General features: G+C 37.9%; 2 protein-coding genes across 3 annotated transcripts; one reads left to right on the plus strand and one right to left on the minus strand.

The window, feature by feature from the left end:
- Positions 1-2,986: 2,986 nt before the first annotated feature.
- LOC107275203 (flocculation protein FLO11) lies at positions 2,987-10,763 on the minus strand. Its single transcript, XM_015755085.2, has 7 exons — positions 10,108-10,763; positions 9,099-9,584; positions 7,985-8,966; positions 7,650-7,807; positions 7,394-7,561; positions 6,856-7,323; positions 2,987-6,673 (listed from the first exon to the last, which is right to left on the minus strand). The coding sequence occupies exons 2-7, from the start codon at positions 9,547-9,549 to the stop codon at positions 6,543-6,545; spliced, it is 2,358 nt and encodes a 785-aa protein (XP_015610571.1). The 5' UTR covers positions 9,550-9,584; positions 10,108-10,763; the 3' UTR covers positions 2,987-6,542.
- Positions 10,764-11,173: 410 nt separating this feature from the next.
- LOC107264683 (mediator of RNA polymerase II transcription subunit 29) lies at positions 11,174-12,722 on the plus strand. Of its 2 annotated transcripts, XM_025082193.1 has the most exons (2): positions 11,187-11,226; positions 11,563-12,722. In XM_025082193.1, exon 2 carries the CDS (start codon positions 11,575-11,577, stop codon positions 12,163-12,165), a length of 591 nt encoding a protein of 196 aa, XP_024937961.1. In that variant the 5' UTR covers positions 11,187-11,226; positions 11,563-11,574; the 3' UTR covers positions 12,166-12,722. The 2 variants fall into 2 exon arrangements, with proteins under 2 accessions (XP_015588695.1, XP_024937961.1); XM_015733209.2 differs by having other exon boundaries at positions 11,174-12,722.
- Positions 12,723-13,838: the final 1,116 nt, after the last annotated feature.

The raw sequence follows: 13,838 nt of genomic DNA on the forward strand, positions 1-13,838 counted from the left end.
ATATATATATATATATATATATATACACACACACACACACGTATGCTTAATAAATTGCGTGCATCGAGCGACTCAGTGTTATTAAAATCGATTTACGAAAACACGAGTATTCGATGAACTCGTGCGAGGGAGGAACAGGGAGAAGAGGAGTATGTGCTAGGAGAGGATTTATTAAACTCTGTATTAAGAGTGACGTGACCGCGACATTCGATCATCACTTTTCTTCGTTTTTTTTTTCTTTATTTATACGCCGGTACGTACATATGTATTCGTATGTGGAATCTCATGATGGGCGGATGAAGAATATAATGTATTTACGTAGAAAGGAATGATTACGTAGGTTATATTTTTTTTGTATGCTTACTATTGGTCTTTATACACGGGTTTGCGAGATGACGTGCGTCTCGGTTCCTGGGATGCCAAGTATTATCTGAGTCAAGAAGATGCGGGTCAAGGTCGAGTACGCGACGGATATTTAATATGCAATTATAATAGGAAGAAAGGTAAACGTCACCTTTCGCGGCGGTCACGGTCTCTTTCTTGTACGTTCATTAGAGTTAATTGAGATCTCAGGCGACTAATATTGCATAATTTAATGTTATTTATGTACAACGCATTGTGAGCAGAGTGTACGCAAGAATCTGTGCTCTTATACGACACTTTTGCGCACCTTTGAGAATCGTATTATACAATTTTTCAAATTGACATTGAAATTGATTTGATCCTGATCGTTGTGCGACCGCCTAAATCTTTTGATATTTGATGCCTGGTTTTAATGATGGAAATATTGTTTTTCTTAATACTTTATGCAAAGTGCGTTATATTATTTTGTGCATTTTTTTTTTTAAGAGAGCTAACGAATCTTGTACACGCTGTTCAGTAGAAATTCAATGCGTTACGTTTAAGCGAGCTAAGCGACGTAAAATTGTGACAATATTTTTCTATCAGTTTTAATACACAGAGTATTACGATTATATTTGGTAATGAGATATCAATACTAATGATAATAATGATAGGAATGACGACAGATGTTATTATAAACATAAATCCTGAACAGGTTTATTAAGTCGGGGCATGTAATTTTGTATTGAACTTTGTAACGTCTGTAGATATTTTGTGTAATGTTTTTTCTATCGATATTTATTAAAAACACAATTTTTATATTAAACCATTTGCCTTGCCATCCGATATTAATTTAAGGAACACAAAACTAAAATACTATACCGATCCTCGTCATTTGGAACTCTGTTTATTCTGTTGAGTATCCACTGTTACTTCATTATGAATCGTGTTTACGCTACTTTACAACGCCGAATATTAATGTACAAGTCGTACGATGCGAACGACTGGAATTCCATGCCGAGTCGTGTTAGCGTTAACATGAATATTTTTTTCGTATTCCGAATCGAATTACGTTTTACAAATTAAATTACCACGATTATAAGACTTACGAATTGTACATTTCACACGCGACCTTGAAAGTCGACACAGTAAAGACACTGACGAGATTCTTGGTCAGTCTAGCAATTTAAATTTATTCAAAAAAATTATTCATTTACAACAGCGACTGTTGTCGTTTAACGTATCAAAAGTCCAACTAAAATATTGCGATTAAATTATATTATAAATTGTTGCTTCAGCATGTCATGCAAATTTAACTATACCAAAGTACTTCCGTTTGAATTATATCGTACACCCTGTGAATCTTGTGACACTGACTAAATTCATTCGGTACCCAAATCTGTCACAGAAAATCAATATTGTAAAATATCCCTCCATCGTGTTAAATATCAATCAGTTGTCCTACGCACGAACTAGTCGGATAATATGATGGATCGATTATAAAAGATTGAAATAATATAAATAATCTTGAAATTCGAGAAACTCGACAGACTAACCTATCAAGCGAGTCGACCGAATGCTTGATTACTGTGAAAATCGATTAATAAGTATTTGACTTGAATGCATATTTGAAAAGGTACGACTAGAGGGCGTTGTAACCGTTTGACATTTTTCTACGTCGGTAACTTATGCTCAGTACGTATTGAACTTAACTAGCAGAGCTACTTTCAGGCCTAATCAATATATCGTTATTTAATGCATGATCAATCGACCCAGTGGATGACATTGCGGATTACGTTCACAAAGATCGGATCAGAATTTTCGGAAAGGAATAAAGGATATCTAATCAAGAATTTGAACTTACCGGCTTAGCAGGCTTTATTCGGCTGCTCCTATTGGTCGGCCATTTTGTGCAAAGGTATATATACATATATACATATATACGTGTATAAATTTGAACGATTTCGTAACGGAACGCAGGAAGTTAGCTATTAAATAGAGACGGTCCCATTCAGCAAATTCATATAGATTTATTGCCTGGAAAGTATCGAAATGTATGTAATATGCGAACTAATGAAATCTCAATGGTTGTTGATAATAAATGAAAGAAATTCATAGTCAGAAACCCCATTACACTTTAATCGTTAGGAAATTAAGACTGTACTCTTACACATTTAAACGTATTCGAAGCGTTCGACGGTAAATAAACTGATCAGAACAGTTAATCAACTCAATAAACCTTTGTCAGTTCGTTAATAAAACAATTTTACATTGTTACGATTATCATTAATATATTTATTATTGTTGTAAAGATAATAAGGCAGATCACTTTAGCAACGAACGACTTTTTTTTCCCCCTTATATATTTTCTCTCATCTCACACACTCTCTCTCTCTCTCTCTCTCTCTCTCTTATTTTGCTTCCCTTATTTTTTTCTTTACTTTTTTTTTTTAGAAATTTGGTACATTTACGAGTAATCAGAAGATCTCATCACCGCTGATTATTACTAGTAGGACATTATCTTTCGTTTATCGAGGAGGCTTATTTTGCTTCCCTTATTTTTTTAAAGATAATAAGGCAGATCACTTTAGCAACGAACGACTTTTTTTTCCCCCTTATATATTTTCTCTCATCTCACACACTCTCTCTCTCTCTCTCTCTCTCTCTCTCTTATTTTGCTTCCCTTATTTTTTTCTTTACTTTTTTTTTTTAGAAATTTGGTACATTTACGAGTAATCAGAAGATCTCATCACCGCTGATTATTACTAGTAGGACATTATCTTTCGTTTATCGAGGAGGTCGTTGATTGTATTATTCTTTTTTTGCACTTCGCTCGAGAGGGGACGAAAAAAAAACAGAAGAAGATAATCGTTCATCTAATAATGAAATTGGATGGTGACCAACACACAGTGACAACCTCTCGGTATATATCGTTACTAAAATTCTTTACTAAATTTATACAATGTGTCTTCTTGTTAATATGCGCTCGCGAGGACGAGCGCCTTAATTCTTTTTTTTTCTTGTGTGCGTGTAGCGGGACAAGCATGTCCCCTGTGTTATTTCCAAGTGTCTTCGTTTCAAATACAATGTGCAATAAGTCGGTGAAATTATTAACCGATCGATCATTCCATCGAGCATCTGCGTGTCGCCCTTTGAGGATCAGACCCACCTTAACCATCTAATATGATAATTATATCGTACCCAATTTTCCAATGCAGGTCGATAAACGCCTGGGAGCTTCTAAGGACACTCTGAGTCATACATATGTGCACATATTCCATACTTATATAACACACAACAAACCTCTTGCACCGTGTTCACTAAAAGATTCGTAGTGAGGCATTTTATCTTCCAAGTAAAAAGGGTGCAATTGGATCTTTCAATCTTTTCAACTTTCTATTTACCTTTGATTACAACTATTCCACTATCCTCATCCCGCACAACTTCTCCACGCGTAATCTCATAACAAAAGAATAATATATATACATATTTGTATATATAAATATATCTATGCGCGTACTGTTCACGTTGCCCAATTGCAACAGCGCTGCCAGCACGTGGTACGACACAGCAAACTAAGGGTGTGTTCTAAAACTCACTGAGAGTATCCATGGAGTAGAATTTTCCATTGCCAATGTTTTCTTGTTAGAGGTGACGAATGGGTTGTCCATTGATTTGTCAGACGTTATCATCTTTGACAAAAAAAAAAAAAAAAATATTGGCAATGGAAAGTTTCGCCTGAGGGTATGTTCGTTTCTCGTTGAATTGCACACAGGTAAATAGAGACACACCGATACTCGTAGTACTTGCAATGAGTTTTAGAATTCATACTAAGGAAATGTAGTAGGAAAGCGAGAAATGAAGCTTAAAGAATAATCATTTAAATATACCGGCCACGACGTGTTTCTCATTACGTGCTAATTGTGTCTGAAATAATAGTGATGCTCTCCTGCCTTGTTTTCTTGCTGCCGTTTGTTTGTTTTTTTTTTCTTTCATTTTTCGTGATGCACATTGCATTAGGAGGTCCCTGTGGGAAGAAAAGAGATAAACTAAGATTTCGAATAACAATGATAAACGTTGGACGTAGAGGAAGAAGTACGGAAAGAAAGAAGCTATTGCAATTAGATTTTATAAAGACCTTGGGGGGGCTGGCGGTGAATAAAATAATTAATATAAATCTTGCACCTGAATTCAATCTTAATCAATACTAATTAATTAATTAAAGCGATACTCAATTTTATCGCTCATTCGCCCAAATCCGATGCGTTACCTTTTTAAAGTAATTAAACATATTTTCGCTTTTGACTTCTCTAAGGTAATATTATCGTAACAGCTGCGATTCCCATTTATTCCTGGAATACATTCCTTAGAAATATTTATAAGGCTCTAAAGCTTTTAGTGATCCGTAAACATTGTTATTTTGAAATTAAAAAATATTCTTTTTTTTTTCCCTTACTCGCATATAGGTCATTGCCAATAGGGAACAGTAATCCCAATCACGTTCAAAGCAATTGCATTCTGTAATATATAACTTAGACGCTACATAGACAAATCTTACCTTGGATTTGGTAAAGTGAAAATTGTAATTTGCTATTTCAATTGTAAATATACACTCTGTCTAATGCAAGAATAAAAGTAACGTAAAAGTATATTAAGTTTCGTACACTTGAATCGAAAACTGTTAGAGCAATCAAGTGCTTGGCTTTAAAATACAATAAAATACATTCTGTGTGGCTAAATCAATATAGGGCACCACCGGTCAGCATGATCCTCGTGAGATCATGGATCTATGGATCGTGATCGCATAAATTGTCAAGCGTAGTTTCATAGTAAACTGCGTCAAGCAATTTGTATTAAGACTTGGGTCTTTTTAGATCCATAGATCCAGTCGTGCTGTGAATCGCAACAGGAGTCTATTGGGATCACAACTGGTGGCCGTGATCTAGTAAAATATGACGTCAACATATAAAAGTCGCTTGCAGCGCGCAGCTTTCTGCAGATGCTAAAAGTCAATCGATTTCATTTGTCTCCTTTCGACCGGAGCTGAGGCCTATTGAAATAGGTACTTGAAATTAATTTTTCAATAAATTTGCCTTAAAAATTAAAATAACACACCCATGGACCTATATGACGACTCTAGTAATGCATGTGTAAGTATAATAGAAAGTCTTTACGACATACTTGTGCTAGTTCAAAATTTTGTCACTAGACATCATGTCAACTAAGTTGTGATTCCAATTGATCGGGTATTACAAATAATATTTTTTTTTTTTTTGGCCTCCGGATCTATAGATCTTGGACCATATCTTCTAAAATTCTCTTAAAAGACACGCATTGCAATATGATTGCGCGCATATATCTTATATTTCTAGATCTATTGATCTATGGCTCATAGATCTATAGAACTCGGATTGCTTTTCTCTCTCTCTCTCTCTCTCTCTCTCTTCCTGTCGCTCGTACTATAATCTCTTTCTCATCCTCATATTTTCGCTCTTTCAAACGCCTTCCATCTCTCTCTCTCTCTCTCTCTCTCTCTCTCTCTCTCTGTTTTACAGAACACTTATATACCCCAGACACATATATTTGTACATAGTTATCATATCCAATGGAAAGTGTATTCTAAACCCAACTGAATCACGTACGATTCACTTACAACATCAAAAATAGACTATTGCAAGAGTGCATTAATTTACGACACACCCTGTACATAATTATTATCCCACCAGGGATAGATAATTATTACCCACGTTATGCACACGTCGCGCGACCCTTTACTCGTTTGCCGTGCTTCGAATCTGTGACGTAAACGATATGTACAAGTTTACCATGATATACCAAAATGTTGGATAACAATATTATCTGCTGCCGTAATTGCCATTGGTGCGTACTGTTATCTCGAGAGTTGCCTCAGAGTCAAATCAAATCAGGGCGTCGGTCCGTCGTCCGAAACAGATTTTCAAATCTTTCGCTTGTCGTCACGAACGACGTCTCCCGGGTCGCATCCTCGAAGCATCCATTAATGGTCGCGCGATACTCTTAGGACGTTCATCATCGAGTTCCGAGTAACAATTACACGTGGAGTCTTTGGAGTTAAAATACGGATGTTCTGTGTCGCGATTTTTTACCCGGTACCCCATGTACATATTATCTACGACGCAGACCTTGTATACATGGAGTGGTATCGAGGGTGGTGTGTCGTCTTACGCTCTACCACGTGGCTTTTTACGAGGTGAAGTATCCTCGCTGGATGCGATACCCGTTGTGGCTGCAACTCGCTTTGGACGTCCTGCCGTGCTACTACTGCCCTCTTGCGTGTTCGCTGTACTGGGCCCTGCGCAAAAGACATTGTTTTTCTTGTTTCCTTTGCATTTCTTTTTTTTTTCGTCTCTCATTAATCCCGCTTACGCACTCTCAATGAAATCCCATAGAGACCCTCTACTCAATTATCATTCGTTTGACGACTTATAAAACGCTTGTTCCTGTAACCCTTTTCTATACTCTCATACAACTTACCACGAAGCTTTGTCCTTTGCACTGTGCCTGACGCATTGTTGCTTTGCTGTTTGTTCGGTTTTTTAGCTTCCACTTTCTTCGTATCCGCATTCTTTTTACTGGTATCCGCTGTTGTGGTGGTTGTGGTGGTTGCGGTGGAAGTGGAAGTGGAAGTGGCGGTGGTCGTGGTTACGATACCAGGGGCTGCACCGGTACCACTGTTATTCTTTGAACCCCGATTTAGCGCCCTTTCCGCTCTATTGGGTCCTTTGGCAACGGACTTGGCAATTGCCAAGACTTTGTTTGCAGATGTTCTTTTCTTAGAACGATTTGACTTTGCTGCAACTTTCTTATCCAATTCCTCTTCGCTTACTTCATCCTCGGACGTGCTCGAGGATCTCTTGGATCTTTTGCGTTGACGTTGTTTCTGCTTGCCAGATCCTTTTCTCCTTTTTAATTGGGATTCGTCCTTGTAGAGGGAAAGATCAACTACGAAAAATAATTTTACTATATGAATTAAATATTAAATCCTGACTAGTGTATAAATTGTAATACTTACGTCCATCAGGATGCTCTTCTGTTACGCGGGGTTTTTCCGACACGCCAGCCTCGACGTCAATTGCGCGTTTTAAAATATTCTCCGTACGCAATAGTTCAATTTTCGTCAGCTGGAACTTGTTCTTGTCAATTTTATTTAAGTTGAGGTTTGTCAGTATGCAATCGAAATCTGAAAAATTGAAAAGTTAGTTAATTAAGATCTGTGACTTTCATTATTACATCGGAAATGAGAAGTCTGTAGTTGAATTAAATTCTACCTGTGAAGTCATAGAAATCAGGCGAATATATTTCTCCATTGTTTTTATCCTGGGATAGCCAACGAATGCGAATACGTCGACTGGACTTGTAAATGTTCTGCATTGCCTGACATACATAGAAACTTCCTTCGGCATTCCTTACCGCCAGAAATTCATTTCTGTAACAGAAAAAAAAATGTATGAGACGACGCAGGATGATTATACTACTGACAGCAATACTTCTTCTTAATATTACATAATTTTAGATACTTCAAGTTTACACAAGTGATAACATGTACTTGAACTGCAGGATGTAAACATAATAGATATTAAATTAAAAGCTGAGTAATACGTACTTGTAGAACACAATGAGTTTATCGTCTGAATTCTTTGAGCTGGGCGTTTTATTCAAAGTTTTTACGATCAATGCGATTTCTGGCAAAGGACTTTGATAAGGCTGCGTTTGAATTCGGTTCCTCTTGGGTTTACTGCCACCCTCCCCGCCGCCCGCTTGTCCTTTTAAATCCTTTAGTTCTCTAGACTTTCGTTTATTGGTTCTTTGCGGACTAGTGACCTTTGAGTCGGACTTCGTAGGAGTCGTAAGCGATGCCGGAATTGGAGACTCGGCCGCCGATTTTGAACTCTGATTTGAAGATTTTGTCTTTGGAGACGATTCCACGTTTGTCTTTGTTTCACCAGATTGCGATGTTGTTGTTGTTGCTGGCGAAGAAGGTGTGGCTGTTATTGTTGCGCGTGTTGAGGTCGGCGAAGTTGTTACGGTTGGTGCTGTTACAAGTGGAGGTTTTGGTGCTGGAATTGAAGCAGGTGTTGGCTTTGCTGACGGTGCAGATTGCCCCGTAGAAGTTGATCCTGACCCGGTTGTTGATGTTGGGACCGACACAGGTGTTGTTTCTGGAGTTGTTTCAGTAGTTGGTGCCGCAACTGGGGTTGATGACTGTGCCGACGTTACTGCTGGTGCGGGCACAGTGATCGATACCGGAGCCGATACTGGCGGTGATGCCGACGTTGACGTTGACGACGATGCTGATGCCGAGGCCGTTGTTGATGTTGATGTTGATGTTGATGTTGGTGATGATGTTGGTTCTGATGGTGGTTCTGATGGTGGTGCTGCTGTTGATATCGGCGCTGTTGTTGATGCCGGAGCAGCTGATGTTGTCGACGTTGGTGTTATCGACGATGAAGACGCCGGCGTTGAAACTGGTGTTGAAGTCGATTGCTTTGACTGGTGGGGAACTGTGGTAATTTCAGATTCTTTGGAACCGTTATTTATGGGCACCTTTTTTTCGTCGCCCTTATTCTGCGAGTTTGTACATAAACCTGTACAATTAAAAAGGGTTAAATTTCTTTATATTTTATTGGACTGTTATTTTGCCGTTATCTTAATTTGAAAGTATAAAGAAGATATATATAAGAATATAAAAAGTTAATTGTAATTATTTCAATTTTTACCTGGGAACTCCAAGGAAAGAACTGGCAATTCTGGTTCTGGTTCTGTTTGAGGTTGCTGGTCTTGTGTTGAGTTTTCAGGGCTTTGATTATTATTACGATTGGATTCGCTTTCCTTTGCAGAAACTGGTGCTTCTTCACCATCAACTTTTCTTGCTTCGATGCCATTCTGAGTAAGTTTATCTGATTCAGATTCTTTCTCAGAGTTGTTACTGACATAAGACTGAGTCTGGTACACAGATTGCCTATGGTCCTGTACTAAACTCAATGGTTGACTCGGTGGCTGTAGAGTAACATAGCTTAAACCACTTCCCGATAATGGTTTCATGGCACCTGATTCAGATCCTGGGGCCACTTTTTGTGCCATCATATTCATTGGTAACATAGAATGGCCCGTAGAAGACGGGGATGTACCCACACCAGGCATGGACGACTTTACAGCTGGTGCGCTCATACCCCCCAGCCACTTGCTAGGCACTTACTCCGACACTAAAAATCACAAAAGTATTTACTGAGCTTTGTAATCACAATAATAATCTTTACAGAATTTTTAGCTACTCATGTTAAAAAAAGACAGAATAATTCACAAAATACACCGCACTACAATTACACTAGAAACCATAAGAATTACCTTCGCAAATAATTTTTATAATATCGAAAGCCTTAGAAACACAAGTGCACATAAAGCCCTGGTTTCATTGAGATTTCACAATATAAAAATAAATATATAATCAGATATTTATAATTACTGAATACAACATAGCAATATTGCTCCAGCATGCACAGCAATGTAGTACGATAGTTGGAAGTAAACTGACAATGAGCTGTATAGGGTGTAACAGCAAGCGCGGGTCAGCACTGGTAGGGTAAGGAAGCGGGAGGTCGAGGGGTCAACAATTACAGGAGTAAACATAAACACGAATTGAGTTTTGGAGCCGAAAGTTATTTAAACGTGAGAAAAACTAATGAATGAGTCGATTTCCCGGTCTGGGATATCGTAAAGAGGTCTTACCTGGGCGAAAAAGGGACGGCGATCAACGCGTCGAGTATTCTGGTTCAGATCGGAGGTTGTCCCGCTGCGTGCACGCACACGGTTAACTCATCGTTCCTACGCACTTTTCCCGCGTTCCCTGGACACTTTTCTGCAGCTACCACGTAGAGGAGTGTGGTCTAAGCATTTCGAAGTATACAAATATCTCGAGCTTGGACGCGAAATAACGCAAACAAAATTCCGAAACTTTGTACGCGCTACGACAAGCCGTGGTTTTACCGCACAGGAAAAAAACAGGAATGCCAGACGTTAGATGGCGTCGGTTCACGGACGCCATTTGTAACACGACTTGATTTTATAGACTGCTACGATTGGTGACGTCATGACGCTTACCTACAAACGGAAAACTTGGAATTCGACGGCTGAACTTTTAAACGATGAAAAATTATAAAAATTACAATATTCTTTACTATATTCCCTTTAGTATCAAGCCTGAAGTGAATATACTACATGTATGTAATGAACCATCTACTTGTATGCAAGGCGACTGTACGTCGTTAAAATATTGTAAAACTTTCCAAGACCAATTTATCGGTTAAATATAACTTTTCGTCTCAACGTCAGATAACGGAGGGATTATCAGTGTGCCGAAGTCGCGTTAATCAAAGCCTCTGTATTTGCAGAATATTCGACGCAAGGCGAGTTCACATTGGCCATGACAATTCTGAATACGCTCGCGATAAACATGTACCTACAACGTATAGCAACTGGCGGTTTTACGCATCCAAAAATGATGTCATTGGATTTTCTGTGCCGTGATTCGCTAACGGTTATTGGCGCGATGTTCATAATACAATAAAATTCTTAAATACAAATAACATATCGTAGTTGATTTTAATAGATGTTCTACAATTTCAGAAAGTTTTGGCCAGTACTAAAAAGTGTTCAAAATAAGCTTTGCTATAATACTTATCGTTTGCAACGTTTTAAAAGTATTATTGAATCTATATTTTTTGTGATGTCACTCCATCTGCGCAGTAGAACAAAATTATGTCCCTACTGAGCATATCTGATGTACGTATATATAGATGCCAATACGAGTCGCCCATTGTGAATAAGCCATAGTGGTGCTAGCATCAGGTGAATCTTGTTGTTCATTTTGACGTTTAATAAAATCTCAACAAGACTGTATTTTCTTACAAGTATAAAAAGTATCTTCATTAAGTGGAACAAAGTTTGGTATTAAAAATTCGTCTACTACTGGGACTATATTTAATGCAGTATTTTCCATTGCGTGCATACCTAACCTTACTAGGAAGGATGAGTAATTGACAGAATATTTAAATCATAAGACATTGAATTCTGTATAAAAATATAACCGTACAGTGTATAAAACGTTGTATACCCAGTATAAAGATTCATAAAGAACGAGGTTAGAATCCAAGTAGGTAAATAATGAACATCCCGCCGATTCAGCAACCGGGTACAATGGGAATGGGACAGATGGCGCAGCCAGCGAATCCCCAGATGCCTCAAGCCCAACAGCAGGCTCAGCAGCAGGCCCAACAGCAAGCTCAGCAGCAGCAGGCTCAACAGCAGCAACAGCAACAGCAGCAGCAGCAAGCACAGCAGCAGCAGCAGCAACAAGCCCAAGAAAAACTGGACAATATATCTAAAGTAAAGTCCTTAGTGGGTCCACTGCGTGAGTCCCTGGCAATAGCATTGAAGACAGCAGCACAAACTTTACATCAGAATAGTGCAGTGGACATTGGTACACTGAAAGGCGTTGATCCGCCTGATCATCGCTTCAATAAGAACATGGAGGAATTTTATTCGATATGCGATCAGATTGAACTTCATCTCAAAACGTCTATAGAGTGTCTCTCTCAGAATTCCAGTTCCTTAAGATATCTGCCAATGTCTGTCATACCAACGAGGACTGACACGGTCGCCAGTCAGGAAGGTCCTGCTTTGACCTACCCGCAATTTCTGATGACTGTGCGCGCGCAAGTAGCTTATGCCCGCGAGATTCACGACACTCTTGTATCCGCGGCACATACGATTGCACCGGGTGAATAATTGGTGTGAACAAATTAATTATAAACCACAAAGAACAAACGATTATTGTATTCGCTACGATTAACTTATCCGGTCCGTGTGGTTAACCATAAATTATTGCTGGTTACCAATGTATGCTTATAGACTATATCTGATAATTGTTATGTCCAGAGAAAGTTAGGTTATTCGTATTTCTTTTTGTATATAAAATCATGCTAGAAGTTTAACCATGTTCCTATCAATTTAAAAATTTAAAAATTACAAAATTAGTCCCAAGTCTTTACAGCATGGATGTATACTGTTCTCTTGTATCTGTCAAAAGATCCATATCTTGAAGTAATATTTTTAGAATTAATTATATAAAATAAGTTATTAACACGTCCTTTGGTATAATAACTTCGTAAAGCTTCCTGGAATAAACGTCAGTCTGATTTCCGCTGCGTATATGATCGACGGAATGAATCACTTTGGAGTTTCTTGCTAGCGAGGTGTGCGAACTTAGAATGCAAGATAAGAATACTCGACTAAGCATATGTTTAATATGTGTGACAACATAATAAATACTTGTACCAGGAATATATGTATGTCATATTACTTCCTTTGGTGAGATGCCTCTTGTTTCTCTACTTACGTCTGGAAGATTTCGTTTGACACAATTAATTTTTAGCGTTCTACATAATATATGTATATTGTATAAAAAAAGTCTATATCGCGCACATATACATTTGCCAGACTTTTGTTGTTTTCATATTTAGAAAATATTACGTCACGTAAATAGAGAATTGCAAATTGCATAATATTCGTCAAAATGGCAAATCTATTCCAAAGCGTTAAACGATTGCGAAGTATTGCTTTCAATCGACGAAACGAAAACCATCACGTGCTAGCCGACGGAAGCCGCGTAACTGTTTTTAATGGACACCCGTTAAATATGCCTCGTTGAAAATAATTCCTGGATATCTTTTTTCGTTACGTAGCCGTCACTATAAAAAAAAATTGAGTGGCACCCGCTAAATTATTTATGCACAATATTTTTACCGACAGTACACGCTCGAAGCATTATGAATAAAATAAAATGAAAATTATAATCTACAGATAAAACAATTAATAAGAATAAGGATTGCTCATTGTCTTATTATACGAAGTTGCCCTCTCCCCTCCCTTCGTTTAATTAAATTTCACGCACAGGCAATGTATGCTAATCAAACCGATTAATCTTTAATTTTTTTTTCTTTTTTTTTACAACGCGTGTTTTATCCACGATATTATACTAAAATTTTATATAATTTTGAAATTTTGTAGGAATTATCAGAGGAATATATTTAACATGAAAAATATCTATGACGGTACCATTTAAGTATACTCGCATACAGGCATTCGTGTATTTGGTGCAATAATGTAACCGGGTGACTTTACGAAAGACATAACTCCCCTTACGATTCTCATATTTCTATTAATAAGACATAGTTAAACCAAAAGACACCGAACGCGGAGGAGACTTTCGAGATTTCATGCCATGAGTCCGAAAGTTCTTTGAACTCCTCGTCGACGTGTTTCGTCTCGAGGCAAAGTGCTGTGGAAAAAAAGAGATACAGTAAACGAAAGAAAGAAAAGACAGAGAGAGCGAGAGAGCGAGAGAAAGAGTGAAAAAAAAACCAGAATACAAGCACGTTTCAAAGTTGTCCACTAGTAGG

Source organism: Cephus cinctus, unplaced genomic scaffold (genome assembly GCF_000341935.2).
Source record: "Cephus cinctus unplaced genomic scaffold, Ccin1 Ccin1_scaffold0013, whole genome shotgun sequence".
Classification (NCBI taxonomy): domain Eukaryota; kingdom Metazoa; phylum Arthropoda; class Insecta; order Hymenoptera; family Cephidae; genus Cephus; species Cephus cinctus.

Bases quoted from the DNA above. Each gene is read 5' to 3' on its own strand.
- LOC107264683 (XM_015733209.2), top strand. From the start codon at position 11,542: ATGAACATCCCGCCGATTCAGCAACCGGGTACAATGGGAATGGGACAG.
- LOC107275203 (XM_015755085.2), bottom strand. From the start codon at position 9,549: ATGAGCGCACCAGCTGTAAAGTCGTCCATGCCTGGTGTGGGTACATCC. The intron at 7,562-7,649 runs GTAGAATTTAAT...TCAATTTTTCAG, and splicing joins TGATTTCTATGACTTCACAG to ATTTCGATTGCATACTGACA. The intron at 7,324-7,393 runs GTAAGTATTACA...TATTTTTCGTAG, and splicing joins AGAAGAGCATCCTGATGGAC to TTGATCTTTCCCTCTACAAG.